This window comes from Poecile atricapillus, chromosome 1 (assembly GCF_030490865.1).
Source record: "Poecile atricapillus isolate bPoeAtr1 chromosome 1, bPoeAtr1.hap1, whole genome shotgun sequence".
Classification (NCBI taxonomy): domain Eukaryota; kingdom Metazoa; phylum Chordata; class Aves; order Passeriformes; family Paridae; genus Poecile; species Poecile atricapillus.
In genome coordinates, this window is record NC_081249.1 from 150,450,336 (window position 1) to 150,468,331 (window position 17,996).

Here is a 17,996-nt window from a genome sequence, read left to right on the forward strand (position 1 = left end):
AGGAAGCCAAACTAATCACATTTCAGAGGAATAGATCAATTTTTCTGCTAGGACCTCAAGCTGAAGGTACGTTGCCCTCTAACTTGACAACTGAAGATATTATGTGTGACATTATTGATAAAAACCTTGTTATATGCTTTTTCTTTCATGAAATATTGTTTAGGAGTAGTTTTTTTTGGCAAGTTTTTTTCTGTTTGTTCCTAGAAGATGACTGGAAGAAAACTGTCATGGTTTGTACACTGTAGCATTAGATTTTCAATCTCATCATTGAGGTGAATGGTGATGAGATGAGGTATAACTCCATCACTGCCAGATTCACAAAAACATCAGGAGGCTTCAAGTCACAGCACAGGAACCTGTAAGACTACAAGTGATACTGATTATATTCTTGCCTTCTGTTTGCTGTTGAAGATTCAGGCTTGTAACAGATCTCCTAAAAGAGCTGTCCATGACACTGTCAAAAGAACTCTAGAGCAGTGTGCATATAGATGAAGCACTTTCTTCCAAAGCTGATGATCTTCTAAAGCTATAGGCGGCAAGTAGCATAAAAGCCTAAACTTGCTGCTCAGAGATCAATGTATGTAAGAAAACAAGTGACTGAGAACAAGAGAGAAAAAACCACAAAACAACCCAAACCCCTTTTCTAGGGTATACTTGGTGGTGGGAGAGAAGCAGAATCTCCTGGCTGTGGAGATTTTGCTTGAGACACCACAATTTGTTTACCTGGCTATGGAGATTTTGCCTAAGATACCACAATTTGCTTCAACATTGGGCTGGGTGTGTTTGCCATTCCTCGGGACATGCTGTGGTTCACTGAGCTCTGCTCAGCTGAAAAGAAACTTTTCATGCCATGCCTCTACAGAGTGCTGCATGCAATATTTATGTTGGTAGAAGAGTTGAAATGACTGTATTTGAGTTAAACAGATGAGCAGAACTAATGCAGGGGTTGAGTGAGGCTGTATACCAAGCTTCCAAGACAAAACCCAGCTCAGCTGTCTCATTCTGGTCAGTTAATGGCTTGAAAACATTGAAACGAACTTATACAGATCATGTGTAGCATAAGCCATCAATAACTCATCTGGAGACCTGAAGAAGACTGTCAATAAACCACTGTAAGACATTGTTTACATGTTATCTAGCTGACTGATGAACTGCTGCTTGCTCACTGACATACATACTGGATGAGCATAAAAGTCTTCAGCAAGCATAAGTTTTTGGATAAAACCAAGACTCTGCACTCAGCAATCCTTGGCATTCACCACACTGTATATAAGCCTAGTTAAGATTTGAAGCAATTTTACATTCTGAATGCCTGAGATCTATGATCACTGTAAGTTCCTATATTCAAACATATAATTGACTTGGAGGATACTACAAAAGAAAAAAAAAGACATTTGGGAAAGATCTTTGCTTCAGTCCTGATTTGACATCACAAATTACTGTCAGCTGTGATTGTCAAAAGAAGACAAAGGTAAGTTTTCAGGTATTGTGCTGATCTACATGATGACATGGCAGGCTTTTGAATAACTCTGCATAACATAGCTGTATCTATATATATAAATAACATGGTTAGACTATGCCTACTGACACTAAGCAGCACCTGTTGATACCTACTCTTTGCTAGCATTCTCCACTTCTGTAAGAAATCGAAGAGTGAACTGACAATCTTTCGAGATCTTTAAAACTCTTGCTGTGCATGTGTTACTGACTAGTGACTTACTGTCCAAAACAGGAAGAACTCACTGAAAATTCTATCAGTGTGTTGCTACCAGCCACATTTCAGGAGTTGTTTAAAGTCTAGTAAGTGACTCTCCAAGCATGTCAGCAGCTGGTGAAATTACTGAAAGTACAGTTGATCTTCAAAGTCAGAGATATAGTTAAGCATGTATTGCACCATGTAGTGGAAATAGGGAAGAAAAGATCATTGCAAGGCAACTGCAGCTGATGAGGTGCCATCCAATCATCTATGTAAACATGTGATCTGAAATTCTTCTTGGGCTACATCACAGATGCCAAAGTTCCACCAAGTCCCAGCACTGTGTTCACCAAATGCTCTGACAGCCAAGACTTTCATCTCAAGTGATGTTGTGATACTATGTCAGTTGCTGTGTTTTTGCAGACATGAATCATTAATGATGTCAGCCTTTCCTAAATGACCTTTGCAACACGTGGGAGCAGTTCCATTTAAATATTCTTACGTCCAGTTGCCACACACACAGTTTTAAACTGGGCATGCTTGAAGATCTTTTCTACAGTACAGTCATTGAATACACAAGGTGAGATTTTTCACATATGCAAAATTTTTAGAAGGCAAACAATCCCAGAAGAGGTCAACACATGTAGCAGGACCCAGTTTGTCCATTTACAAGTCTGTATCACTTTGATGTCTTGCAAAGGACAGTTCTTTAGCCAACAACCTGATAAGGAAGCCTGCATTTTTTTAAAGGTCATTTGTGGATAAACCATAGTAAACACAACCCATCAATGATTTAATACATGCTACTTAGGAATTAAAGAGAAAGCCCAGGTGGTGTTCTGTCCAGGTCTACATACAGACTCCACTGTATTACCTTATGATTGCCTGTTTTATGAAGGGAAAGGCTTCTGTATCTTCCTCGGAAGATTAAAAGCAGATTTTCAAATGCAAGCACTTAGGAAAAGAGTGAAAAAATACACAAATCAAGGGAGCAAGGACTTGAAATAAGCGTTGCCCAGTGCAGGCAGCTTTGCACTCAAGATGTAACTGAAGCCTATCCCCAGGGGTATGGTTAAAGGTAACTTCCATCTCATTCTTCAGCAGATAGGTAGGCAATTGGGAGTACCTGCACTGGGCAAAGCACATTGTAAAGGTTAGTTTGGAAGAAACCATTCTATGTCATCTAGAAATACAAAAATCAACTAGTTGAGCATTTTCTAAATTATTCCAAGTAATAGCAAACTGTTACAATACAGATCTTCTAAAGTTCTCACCCTACTTTTCCCTTTACATGTAAATGTTCATGTTAAAGAAAGTCAGAGGGAATGGAGATAACTGCTGCAGTGAAGGAGTTTCAGTAGATACATCTGGGCCACACATTCAGGGTGTGAAGTCAAAGTGAGTCTTACAGCTCCAGTGCCTTACAATCCTGGTGCCAAAGGTAGATTACTGCAAGATTGAGCAGTGATAGCATGGAAAATACAACCAACATAACCACTCCCACACTCCCCAGCTCACTTCCCACTTTATTGGAGGAGTAGGGGATTTTTGGTTGATCTTGAGGCAAAATCCTTCTACTTTCCTTGCACTACTGTAAAGCCTCACAGCAGCACTTACCAAGAAATTATATTTACAATTAATAAACATTGGAGGAAAATACTATCAGTAGTGAGAACTGCCACCACTAACATTCATGAATGTTAGCCAGTTCAGAGGTATCAGGCTGAAAAAATGAGGACAAAGGGGAAAGGAAAGATGTGACTGGTCTAAAGGGAAGAGAAACTTTAGGGAATAATTGAGCATTTTTTGGAGACACTGGTGGATTAATGGAGAGAAAAGGTACAGAGAACATGAAGTCATCAAGGATAGTGCAGGAAGGACTTGAGTCATGATCAGCATGTTTTTTGAGTAAGCTGAAGAGCCAGATTTACCACCTCACTGCTGGCTGGAGGTAAACTAGCAGGAATCTGCTGGCAGCAAGACACCCAACAAGCAAACGATGCAGTTCAGGTGCTTTTGAATTTTCCAGAAACACAAAAAGGGACAGTTTTTAGAATATTTCATTTTCCTAAACTTCCTAAGAGAGACAGGACTAAGAAATGTGAACTGGCAATTACATAGTTAAAATCTATTCCAGCAACCACTTGAGAAAAATGTCTGTCTAAAAACAGGATGAGTATTTGTGTGCAGTAACATCACTTCGATTTTTTAGTAGTGGCATGAAGGGGAATGACTCAGTCTTCTTAAGTCCCCACCCATCCTCTGGCTCTGGCTACTAAGAACAGTTTAAATTTTGTAGTAGGTACAGGGTCCCAGATTCACTGACTAGCTGCCAGCTCTGCCTGTACTCACCCACATCCAGTCTCACCCTGCTGCTGATGCTTCAGCCTGAGCAGATGTGTGTGCCTTCCAAATACACTGTGCCCAGACATTTTTACCTAGCTTGGCTCAGGCCCCAGATTACAGCCAGGTTTTAGAAGTTCTTTTTAAATAGATCGGTAATCTTGAAAAGGCTTGGAGGTTTTTCCTAAACTATCTTGAAGTTAGCAACTCTGTGAAAACATTTTTGTGCCAAAAAAGCATGTGAAACAGCTGTTCAGTACTTATGCAAACACCTGTGAATATTTTTGAGCTTACTAACACTTAGTTTCCCCCCTCACCTAAATACCATGCTAAAACCTATTACTTATATTGAAAAGCCTTTGTTCATGAAATATATTCATATTTTAATAATTCTGACAGTGAAAAACACTGAGTTATAATGATGACATGACTAAAATGACAATCCTTTGATCGTAACTTGAAATATTCAAGCATTAACAGTAGGATTTGCCTCAAAATTAGAGATGAGGCACAAAATCACATCACTTATTCTGAAACTATCTTGCTTCTTCAAAATCCGTAATTTTCTTGAAAATCCACAGAATTGCTGATGCAGAAAGAGAATTCTGGAGATCACCTAGTCCAACCTCAAATGCGCAAAGCAGGGTCAGCTTGGGCAGATTACTCAGGGACCTGCCTCAGTGAGTTCTGAATGTCTCTGAGGATGGAGACTCATCACTTCTCAGACCAATAAGCTCCAAATGCACTACAGCCTTCAGAACTATGACTTTAGAAATACAAGTTTAGCAACGTAGCTAACACAGAGAAATCTGTGCAAGTCTGCCACAAACTAGAATTAATCAGAAGTCTGTATAGTACCACTATTTTAGAACAGTGTTGTTAATTCAAATGTCTGGACAGCAGTCAATCTTCAATACCAATCAATTAGCAATTCATCTGTGCAAATCCCAGACATGCACCATGGGCAAAGGGGAGTGGTCTGTACTATGACTTGGCAGATTTCTGAGACACTGCCAGTTATGGAAGAGCCAAGACCTTGACTGTATCAGACTTTACTTTTTAATTCAGGTACACAAAAAGGCTCAAAGGCACTGAGGAAGAAACTACATAGCTGTATTCAGAATGTTTGAAATTTCTTGCGAATGCTGCATCACTTATCAACACATTCTGAAGTTTAATTTTGTGAGCAGGACCCAATGATGCTTCTCTTCCTCTTCTACTCCTCTCTATTCCCATGATTCCACAGAGGTAATTTAACCTCTGTCCCACAGTGTACCTCTTCGCCTTGCAGGGATCACCATTCTCACTTCTCACATCTCCACCAATTTCTAGGCTTCCAAGAACTAACAGAAGACCACTATGCCCAAGGAAGCAGGAAGAGTCATTCAGCATTCTCATGAGAAGCAGCCCTGAAAGAAAGAGTTCTCTCCCTCATAAGCAGCATTTTTAACACTTAGCCGTAGAGTCATGGAAAACAAGAACAGTGGATCCTGCACAGCTGGTGACTCAAGTGTCTCTAGTACTGTTGAAGGCCAACAGTGACAACCTTTCCAAACTAATTTTTTCCACCTCGTTGGTTTCAAAATAGTTCCAACAACTGCTAAAATTATTTAACTCTATTACCAATGTGATTGCTAGGGCAAGAGAGCAAACCAAGAGCTTCAGTGTTTTAGTTTTCCTGCTCCCCTTGAAAAGTCACCCAAAAATTTTTTGCAGGATCCAGCCCATTACCTGTCTTATAAACAGTTAAATGCAAATAGGCAAGAGACAAAAGAAAACTTAGGTAAAACCATATGAGACTTGGAAAACAGTTCTTTGGATTGGTCAGTCATTAGGTGGCTGAATGCCCACCTAATGGAGACAGCTTCTCAGCATTACCATACTCAAGAGTGATGCAGTATTTCTAACTCTTTTGAGGCTTGCAATACAACTTTTAAATACTATTTATAACGGGCATTTAGTAATCAGCAGCCATCATCATCAGATGCACACACACTGAAAAAACTCTATATGATGGCAGAGAAAGCTGAAGACAACTTCAGAACACATAGAAAGAAAAGGGAAACAAGTTATGGAGAAAAGACATGGAAGATCAAGTAACTGTAACACTTCCCTCATAGGCAATATAAGCAAGAAGAGAAAAGCACCTAAGCACATTGTCATGTACAAAGAGACAGCCAGCTCTAGCAAAGGGCAGTGCTAACTGTTGACAGCAGCAATATGTTTGCACAACCCCTTCCTACTCCAGACACAATATTCACATATTTTCAGTTTCAAAGAAGTAGTTCACTACACCACTTGCTGTTTACATGGGATACAAAACGGCAAGTTATTTACACAGAGGGCTAGGAGGTGCCACATGTAAATAGATTTGTATCCTACAAATGTCGTACTGGAAGGAGAGCTCATACAAGAATGGTTTGGCAGGTTGCAATACTGGAGTAAAGAAGATTAGCCCATAACTCAAAGCCAGTTTTACATGCCACAGTAAGTTTAATCATCTTAACAGGCTTTCTTATAGCTACTTTTAGCACTGACCACAGAAACAGATTTGATCAATACTGAGTCCACATTTAGAAGGGTGTCTCCTCTTCTTCCAAACAGTTATTATTTGGTCGGCTTACTTACCCTGATCCATATTACTCAAAATCAGAATGCAGAAGAGGTTTTTGTTGGTGGTTTAAAAAATAAAAAAGCAGCAAATGCCAAACATGAAATAATTGTTCATGTGCACTACTTTGAACTGACATAGATAATTGCATATTGCTAAAAACATTGGATATAATTAGGTGGCTACTGAGATGTGCCCGGAGTCTGCCAAACCACCACTTAGCTGAAATCACAACTAATTTGAGAAGCTTATTCTGTCAAAGACATTATTTTCACCAATATTCCCAAGTCAGGGCATGGATATCTAGAGATACACATTTCTTGAAGATCTCCTTTTTTCCTTTTCCTTCTAGGTAAAACCATGTATAGCCAGTGATTCACAGTATGCATTAGTCAAAGCACAATTAAGTCAGATCCCATTGTGTGTGTACATACACTGTCCAGTCTCAAATAAAAGGTATAAAATGTGGATTATTTTTTATTGTCATATATTTACTTGTTATGTCTGTTTCCAGACTGTTAAATTACTGCTCAGTGTTCTCAAATTATGGAAGTGATGATACAATCCTACAGATTGAAGTCTTTCTGTTCTGGCACAGGATCCCATAGTGATCCATGACAGTAAGCCAAAAGGTTCAGGAAACAGTGACACAAGACTGAGTATTAATTGCTAAATGACTTGGATATTTTTGTGAATTCTCTTTAGAAACTGGCCATCAACTCTGTGAACTCCAGCAACTGAGTTTGTCTCGGCTGTAAAGAAAAAAAGAAAAAAGAAAAAGAAACAAAAACCCCCCACAAAACCCACCACCACCACCAAATCCCGCCCTCCCCCCAAAAAATCCCAAAAAACAAGAAGAAAAAGGAATGAGAAAAAAGAACAAGAAAAAGAAATCAACAAGAAAAAGGAAACAAGAACCCTTACCTATTCTTTTTTCTTGTTCAAACCCCGAAGCTTGTGCATTAACCATGGCGTTAAGATTGATTTGTCTGAGATGTAACACTGGGTTTTCTAAATTGTATGAAACCATGTTTAATGCTGAACTACTTTCTCATACCCGTTTTTCACATAGTTCTGTAGTCTTCTCTACTAACTCCTCACCTTATTCGTCACTCAATTCATTTGTCTGTTTCAATTCTCTGGTAGAGGTGCATTCTCACATCATCAATTAAAAGCTCAAGTATCTACACTTAATAGTCCATGTAACATTTACACCTGGCAATAAAAATTCTTTAAGTTAGCAACTGATCAAATGAACAGGGAGAATTACTTTATTGGCTGTAACCAATAAGAAAGCATTTATAAAACCTAGAGGCAAATACAACTCAATTTAAAATCATCTATCCTAAACCCTGACCACTGAACTTTCAAATTACAGTTTCACAGGTTTCTACTTGTTCATTTTTCTTCATGGACTGATTAGTTTTCCTTCCTTTTCTGATGTACATCTTATTCTGTAACTTACACAAAGCTTAGAATTATATTCAGAGATACGCATTTTTGTGGTGGGGTCAAGTGGGAACTCAGATATATACATTTTATGTAAAGGAATCTTGACCTCCTCAGCGTGTCAACGACAAGTACTGCTGTGCATACAAAGCAAGCTGGTATAAGCCCGTTTTTCTTTAAAGCATTATAGCAACTCTTAAAAATGGTTCCTACAATGAAAGATGCCGGAGTTTGCAGGTAATACCTGTATTTACTTCTTTTTATTCTGTTCTTGAGCTGCAACATTTCACTTCATGTGCACTGTTCTGAGCAATCCCAAAAAAGATTGGAAAAACATGCTATTTTTTTAATTTCAAGATAGTTTTAATTAGGTAATTACAGGAAAAACATTGAAACAGTTTTTATGGTGTTATCTACTATGCCATCTTACAAGGATATGATGTAATAAACCAGTTACAAACTTAAAGACATATTTACATTATATATTCAAAGTAACAAGCTATATTCATATTCTTCAAGCAGACACCTATGGGATGAATTAATTAAATTATACATCATTTAGTAGACACAAATAGCAGTTGAGGTTTAATGGAAACAATATACACATGAGGCACTTTGAGGTCATTAGGGTGAAAAGCAAATGGCACCAAGCAAAAGAAGGAGAACCACGTACAGCTTATACTGCAGCTTTAAACATGAAGGCTGCTTTTTTTACCAAATGCTTTGATTTCTTTAACGAACCACAACTTTTGCAATTAAGGGAAATTTTCAGAAAAAAAACAACAAACCCAAAATGAAAACCCAACAGCCCCCCTCAACCCCTGTTTATATTTGTAAATGCACCAAAGTTAAAAAGTTTTATCCAGCCAGCTGCTGGACTAATAGTACCATAAGGCATCTTTTTAAAGTCCTTGTTTTTGTTGCCAGCCAGTAATCCTGATCTTCATTTTACTAATATGAATGTATAGCTGTACTGGCTGTACATTGTGCCGTAAGCTTGGAAAAGATTTAAAGTCTAATTTAAACCTGGGCATTGTTTACACAAGTGTTCGACAGTATCCTCCAGGTACACACAAACAGATCATTCTGAAGAGAACTCATCCAAAATGGGAATGTTATATTCCAACGTGCACAATTACAGCATTCTTCAAAAACCTTTGTTTCTCTAGAGGAAACTGCATGGGTTAAGACTGTTTGAAACATCTCTTCTATAAGCTCTCAAAGAGTTTTATGACATCGTGCTCTTTACTAAACAGTTACCATAATAATTGTAATTATTATTAGATACTGCTTTAACCATGCACACAGCTGTACTGTGTATCCTTCACAGCTACTGAATTTTATGTGTGAGAGCACACATCCAGCTGTGCATACTCACAACTTGATTTGTATCACAAACCAAAAGGCCAAATTACCTCTGCATGAGCATCAAAACTCCATCACTTTGCTGTGGGAAGAACTTTGAGAGGGGAAATAAATAAAACAGTCATCATAAAAAAATAAAAATAATAAAACCCCTTTCTTATAAGCCCAGTGACACAATCAAAAGAATTTTCATTTCATTCTTTGTCCTTATGATCCTGTGACAGGCTATCACAACAATTTTAAACCAAACAAAATATATGGTCAAAGGATTTTTACTTCAGTATTAATAATAAATCTTAAGAGGCATGATAAGCTAAAGCATCCCGGTCAGATTGCAAATGACTGTTCTGTAAATTCACGGCTGAAGCACAAACCAACCGTGTGCCTCAAGCTGTGCACGGACAGCCGGGCACTGCGATGGCACTGAGCTGCGCCCGAGGCCGCCGAGCCTTCCTCCAGCAGATGGTGCCCGAGCAACGCTCTCCCCCCGCTTCCCCACTGCCACGGGAAACAATCTGCACCGTAACCGAGGCTTTCAACGAGCGAGGGACTTAATATTCAGTGACGGTTTCCAAATGCTCGGGTCTGACAAACTACAGCACCGATGTTAAGGGCAAGGATTACAGATCGAGGAAGAAATTTCTCTCTTTCCAAGTGCTCAAGAAGGTATTTCAGAAGAGACAGAATGAATGTTACGTGCCGCCAAAACCGGAAGATGCATGAATGCAACAAGCTGTTCTGGAATGGGTATGCTCTATGTCTACCTTCCACTGCTCATCTCCTAAATGTAACAGTGGGTAAGATCCCTAGCACCAGAGGAAAAGTACACGTGCATGCTGCTAAAACCAATCCTTACGCAACCTCGGATCCTCGCACTCACTCCTTTGGTCTCTCAAAGCAGGCAAGCTGGCTGACACTTGCAGCACAACGGGAACAAGCAAGCACGGGCCCATCAGTAACCGTTTTTAGATGATACAAGTCTTCAAAGAGAAGAGCAAAAGATGAAAACATTTTAGCAGCAAAGTGGTTAAATGCAAGGTGAAAATATTAATGCACGCATTTAATAAAAATATTAAAGGATATGTGTCATATAAAATACAGTACAGGACCAGGAGTTCCACTATGTTGTATAGTGCTCAGAGGAAATTGCTAAAACTAATTGCTTTCTGAAGTATATATACATTTTCTTATACAGCCAGCAAGTTCTTTTCTTAGGTTGTTCATACCTCTCCACCTTGAATTAGGAACCTAGCACTTACAAATGTTAAGTTCTTCTCATTCACTAGAAAAACATCACCATTTTTTAATGAAAGTTGTTTTTAAAGTTAACAGTCTATTCTAGGCAACCAAGTTTAGCTGAAAATGTGTGAAGCATGAAAACCAACCAGAGTAGCAGCATTCAAAAACATTAAACAGTAAAAACCAAGACTGCTGCTACCAGGTCATATTCTTGGACTTCGGCCATCCAATCAACTCTTAATACAAAACTAGAAGCTCTTCCATAACTTCTATAGTTATCAAGATATTTGTTGTCTTTTTCAATGTGAAATAATACTTTGAGATGATCTATGTACACAAGGCGGTCAATTCAAGCTGTAATATAAATATAAATGTTTTCTTTTAAAAAGTATTTTACAGACAGTTATATACATTTGCTCACTTCTGGGCTACACGGGAAAATTAAGGGGCTTGATACATGCAGAAAAATAATTACACAAAATATACTGAAGAAATGCATGTAAGTGAGAAAAGTAAGTAATGCATTTTTAAAATAAAATTATTTGGTTCTATGTTTAATAACAAGGGTATACTAAAGACAATCTGTCCCACTTCAGCCAAGATGTCAGGCACCTTTGCTAATGAATTATGACTGGTTTTAGTGTTTTACATGTTTTTAACAAGTAGTACATGATTCTTTCTTCATAACACAGCACAACATGTAATGCTTTTAAAAATTCTCTGTGGGTTAATTGATTAATTCTTACCTGAAAGTTAGGCTTACCAAATACAAAACCATAAGAATTACCATACACAGTATACCAGCATTCATACACATGCACACACACACACACTCACTCTCCAGCCTCCCTCCCCAGTCCCGCCTTCAAATTTCCCCAATTAAGAAGTTCACTCAGTTTTGTCTGGGCTGTAATTTATTTCTCAAGCTAAGTCTTTTGTTGTTCTTTTTGAACAAAATACACAGTTCTTTTGTTCTTGCCCGTTCAAATTAGAAAAAGTTGTGGTTCAAAATAATGAAAACAATTTCACTTTTGTTATTAATCTTTTGTTTTAATCATAGTACTTGATAAACAGCTGAACAGGATCCTAGTTTAACAGAAGGATAAACAAGAACACTGATGACAATTTGTTACAACTGCCTTAATGTACCTTTTGCTTAATGAACATTTGAATATGCAAGAAAGTATTTTTGGAGGACACCCCAAAAGAAAACAACTTGCTGGTTGAACAACAGAAACAACATCCTTTTTGCTATTATGTTGAAATCAAAGTAATTTATATATAAAAATAAATGTTATGTTCTAACAAGAACATTTTAGACAATTACATCTGTGCTTAACAAAAAAATATTGGTCACTCAAGACTAGAATAATTAATATTTTAAAGGTTTTTAGATTATCAGAATGCATGGATACAACTCAACACAAACTGTAGCTGAAGGGAACCAGGACTGAAAATATCAATTTGTCCATCTGGAACAAAAATGCAACTAAATTAACTATTTAAAATACTACCATGGAATGTGACAGTAGATATGGTCCATACCTACTATATCGGAGGGAAGGAAAGTTTAACATGTAATAATTCGTACCTTACACATTTAGTTAAATATAAACATTTGTTATTTATACATAAAGTTGCTTCCAAAAAACTATTAATAAGTGATTTAGTTGCACTTAAAATCAGTTTCATTTCTCATTTGCTGAGTATTAACTTTTCTTAATCTTAAATCAACTGTCACTAGTGCACTTTTAGTTAAAATTTCCCCTCAGATAAGTTTTAATCCTTTTAAAAGAGCCCCCTCACCTAAACCATGAATGTACAAAGTGGCAAAAGTTAATCCCTTTTAGTATAATCATAGTTTATATACTCATTTTATAGCCAATAATAAGAACAGGCTTTCCTTTGCAAAATCTCCTTCACAACTCGCAACAAATGCCACGCACTCAAAGGAAATAGTAGTTAGGCGTGGCTAGCACTTGTAAAATGCCAAGGTCTGACAAGTCTTGTGGCTTCCTCCACATCAAGCATCTCTTACGTGAAAGAAGATTCCCTTCAGCTTGCCAAAAAGCTTCCACAAATCCAAGTTAGATGCTTCCTGGAAACAAAGATTTTTCAGCTCTGTTTGGCACAAGACTGATTCATCCCGCAGCTTTATGCTTTCCTCCACAGCACCCACACACCTCACCACAGTGATGGCATGCTCTCAAGGGGAGGTAGCAGCACATACACGGAGCTATGAACGAGAGTGCCACCAGTGCTAACCAGCGTAAGCAGAACTTGTCATCACTAGTGTCACACGAGCAAGGATCAGAGAAATCGCCTTCAGAGTCTGACATGCAGTGATACAGCATGCTCTCTGCGCAAAGCATGCAACTAACTTGGTAGATACATCTTTTAATAGGATCGGGCGCATCTTGACATTTTCCTCTGCCATTATCTTCATGATTAAACCTTTCCTGGCAGTATATACAGCGGGAACGCTCACCATCCTCTTTCCTTCTTTTTGAGTTTTTAAATTTTGATGAGGAAGGCTGAGTTTTAAATACCACAGAACTCTTTGAGTCTTTTAGGGAATTCAACTTAGTTCCATCCCCACATGGGTATAAATAGTCAGATTTTTTACTGTCTGATTTAGAAAATGGTATATTTGAGTCTGCATCATCCCTCTCCAGGTCATTCTTCCACATGTCAGGATGCCTGTAGTCTGCATAACGACGTATCAAAATGTCACGAGGGTTTATTCTGACAATTTCATCTTCGTCCTGAAAACTAACGTGTCTGATTGACTTCAGTGGGACCTGAAATGGCAAAGTAAGAGAAGTTCACTATGGTGAAGTCCCAAATTAATGTCAACCTACAATGTAAAACTTAGATTAGAAAACTAAAAAACCAAGTCTTTTTTCTCTTGTTGCCTGAGGATAAAAAATTCAGATTATTTTCTCACTACTAAAATCTACAAACATCCCCACAGTACTGAGTCTTCTGCAGGGTATTAGGTCTGCGAGCTTCAGTATTCTTTCCTGACTTTTTAGTGTCTCGTAAGAGACACTAAATTTGGGTATTTTGGCGTCTACATAAAATTTGATAATGCTCTGTGAATTATGTTTAGAGTGTTAATATCTTAAAGTGAAAACTAATTCCACAGATTAATTTTGCCTAATGTGCTGATTACATGTGATGATCTGCTGCTTTAGGACTAACACCCCAATACATTCACTATTGTGTTATCCAGGAGAAGCTTTCCTTAATTCCTGCTGTAAGTTTTCAAACTCTCTCCAATTTATAACAAGAGTATTGAATACTGGTAAGTCATTATCAAAGCTGGGTTCTAGATAAGGATTTTGCAATATGAAGGATAAGATTCAGTATGATGATCAATCAGTAACAGCATCTTCTGAATGCGTTTCCCCTTAGCTAATATACACTACTTAAACTGATTAGTTTAGGACACCAGCAGGCGAAGACCCATGTACTTCTTAAATTCTCAGTTTGTAATGAGCTGACCATAATTTAAGACCTTTTACTTCAAAAAGGCAAGTAATAAGGAATGTGGTAAACACATACAATACCTGTAGAGACATTAATAGTTGTCCATTCCATTTTACAATTAAAGGGGATGGAGGCATGAAAAAGTTATCAAAGATGACAAAATTCAGATAATCATCCAAACTGAAATACTTCAGGCTTTAGATATCTAAGTGTAAGACAGTGGATTGCCACTAAATGTTACCAAACTCACATTACAAATGACTTGCAAGCAAATGTGCAAATAAAGACAGGATAAAAATTTATCACATGTGTATAAAAGTAGCTCCTGAAAATAGCAGACAGTGCAGCCAAAAAGCAAGGGTCTCAGTATGCCCCAGAATTTCTACCTTACAGGCAGGCAATTATTTTCCTACACTGTAGGGCTATTATAATCAGAGCCAGATTATGAGTGGGCTTCAAGTCAAATTCTGCCTTTTTCTCTGTCAAGTGCACAGCCTGTAAACCATCTCTCAGGAAAGACAAAAAACCCTTGCAATCCCTAACCTATTTTTTTTAGATTCTTCCAGAATCATGAATTACTTGGGAATAATCTTTGGCATCAGTACTGTTGCTTTGAGAGGGTTTATGTTATTAGTACTCAAATTAATGAGAATTAATATGTCACCATTCCATAAGCAAGTACAACAATTGAACTGCATGTTCCTAATCTGTTGCAGTGTGTGAAACTGAAGATGATTAGGTTAAAAAATTTTTATGTCACTTTGCATGTGTCTATGCTCCTCGTGTGCTGAAGTCTGCATGTCCTGGTTTTGGGGTAGGAGACAGAGAAGGGGAAAGGGAAGGCAGCTGGAAAAGAGGAAGGAAGAGCTTCTTAAAATATGCTGTCTTCTGATTATGTAAGAATATCTGTAGCCTGCTCTAACCACCCCTTCCCAGCTCAACAGTCCTTGTGTGATGAGTACAGAACTGTAATTAGAGATGCTTTGCCCTGGGACTTTCAACTGGAGTACACTGACAAGAACAATTTTTTTTTCTTGGCTCCAAGCCACATAGCTGAACTTCCACAAGGTTTCAAGGATACAGGGAGAAGAAAGGTTATATCCTATTCAGCTAACATTGCTTCTCTTCCATACTTTCCCAGGCTCCCATGCAAGCAGCTAGGATTCCCCTTTGCATATAAAATCAGACTGCTTCTCAGTCCTATTTTGTTTTCAAACAAGAGGAAGAATGTATTGTTTAGCAAAAATAAGTAACTATGGCTAGTTGTCTTATTTGAACATTTTATGGTATAAATTTATTTAAGAAAATAGCCGCAAAATTAGAATTCCCTATGTTACAGGCATAAAGGATCCTTACCCCACTGTCCACATAGAATATTATGCATGCACTTAAGACAGTAAATAAAACCCATTGTTTAAAAGAAAAAAATCCCTAAAACCTCAGTATAAGAAACCCACCCTCAACCTCCCATTGTCCAGACAGCTATGAGCCATTAAAGGTCACTACAAATACTAACAGCTGTAGAATCTGACCTCTCCTTAGCCTTTGAAGGCTTTTTATTTGTTTGAACAGAACCCACCACATACATAGAACTCATTTATTTTTTTCAAGTCTTGAGCCCAACACCTGAAAATGCTTAACTAGCATGTTACACGTAAGACACTACTACCTTCTTTATGTCACTGATATTAAGAAGTATTTTTTGAGCAGAAAATTCTGAAAAATAAGCAAACTGGAGAAATGCTGGAAAGAGCTTACTCATAGAGTATTAAATGGGACCTCTGTGAATGCATGAAGTACATGAAAACTTATGAACAATTCACAACCCAAATTTATAACCCAAATTCAGATAGGTACAAACAGCAGCAAAATTTAATGAAAATAATGTACCCAGTCCTCTAAATAGTCAAAATTAAAACTCAGTATAAATGTCATCTATGGGAAGCAGAAGCAGGAATGGAGGTAGACTGTTACAGCAAACTGAAATTCCACAGAGAATCTGATTCTGAACATGATTAGCCAACCAGAAATTAGGCAGAAAATTTTTGTTGAAGCAACTGAACCCACAAATATCACACCTCACTTGAAGGGGTGCACCTTTAAACAAGGCACAGTCAATTCCTTGGTACTGTAACCTTTGCTGCTTCTCCTCTAAGAGATATACCTAATTTTGCTCACCTTGCAACTTCTCAATATGAAGACACCAGCAGCTGACTACATCATCACAAAGCACTAAGTTCAACAAACATCCATGTATCAGAAGCTGGAAAGCTGAAGGACTTGAGTATTTTTTTACTAACAGTCAAAATATTACAGGTAAAATCTGAATTGTCATTAATCACTTCTTTAGTTGGAGCATGTACGTCTTGAGCTATTCAACTTATGAGTACACTCTTACTTAAGAGTGTTCAAACTTATTTACACACATTGACACAAACCCAGTAACTAGCTCAAGATCTGCTGTGCCACCTGGTCCAATGCATGGAGTTTAGCAGAGCCAGTGCAGTGTGTACACACACAGAATGTGAGGTTTTGGTGACCTGCCTGTGTTCTAAATGTGTGTACCACAAGACCATGCAAAAAGCAGAGTGTCTGTTGCTTGCAGATGGTGCTACAATATGAGAAGAATATTTTAAAGAATATCTACTTAAATTTTCATGGAATCTCCCATAACTTCCCTTTTTGAGAACTGAATTCTAACACTGTAATTTGAAAGAAATTTCTATTTAATTTCTATCAGACACAGGCTAATCAGTTTAACACAATGTAAATTATCAGTTTCTCAGTAGCTGATTTTATACATGCTTTTAAAACATACAAGTATTTCAAGCTATTGCATTTTTCTTCACAATACAAGGAAGACTAACAGGATTAGATCAAGCCATTAAATATTAGCTGTTAATATTATCACCCATCCATTCTATTCTAGCCTAAAAAATATCTACTATTCCCTTTGCAAGTAAATGGGAAGAGGGAAAAATATGTACCTTAACAGAAACAAATATATGATGTGACTTATACGAAGAGATAACTGGAGTAGATCAATGATTAAAGATCAAAAATTAGTAATTCCAAGCTTCTTAGTTCTCCAGGTAACACTGCTTGCTTCTTTTGCCCAATAAAGCAGCTTAAGAGTAGCTGATATGAGACTTAAGTACAATCCCATTTTTCTCTGCAAAAATAACTGAGGGTACTAAAAAGCTTTATTTCAAGCAGCAGCAGTATTTTTTTGGTTCTTCAGAACTAGTTGAACTTGCATTCTGCTTTGACTTCTGTTATGCAGCACATTCTTAAAAGCTTCCCATGTCTTTGGTTCTAGACATAAGGCCATCAAATTAATTAAAATCCAACTTACTAAGACTACTTCTACAGTCCACAAAAACTGTCAGTTCTTTTAGCTGTAGAAAAGAAGAAAAATGTATAGTGCTAAAGGAAAAGCTGTACCAATGGCTGAATACTTGTCATACATAACTGATATATATATATATAAATAGAAATATTTTCCTTTCTGCACCAAAACATAGTACTTTAGTTTAAATAGGCATTTAGAAAGCATAAGCAATGTTTCAAAAAAAAATATTTAGCAGTGCCCTACTGTACAATGCACCCAAGACATCAATTGTAAAGATACTTTCCAATATTTCTAAGCAGAACAGTATTAGTATATATGCAATCAAGATTGAGCTAATGTCCAATTAACATTTTCTGAAAAATTTTAAACAGATTTTTAAGGCTGCAGATACTGAAATCTGCAATATAAAACAGACTTCAGAGAAATTATAGATTTATTCATGTAGTCTG

The 17,996-nt window shown here is 37.5% G+C and overlaps 1 protein-coding gene across 1 annotated transcript in view; it reads right to left on the reverse strand.

Moving 5' to 3' along the window:
* Positions 1 to 8,457: 8,457 nt before the first annotated feature.
* The window catches only part of SPRED1 (sprouty related EVH1 domain containing 1), a 60,725-nt gene continuing 51,186 nt past the window's right edge, over positions 8,458 to 17,996 (reverse strand). Inside the window, exon 6 of the mRNA XM_058849450.1 lies at positions 8,458 to 13,504. Coding sequence (XP_058705433.1) covers positions 12,845 to 13,504 — 660 coding nt within the window. The 3' untranslated portion in view covers positions 8,458 to 12,844. The remainder of the gene's footprint in view (positions 13,505 to 17,996) is intronic.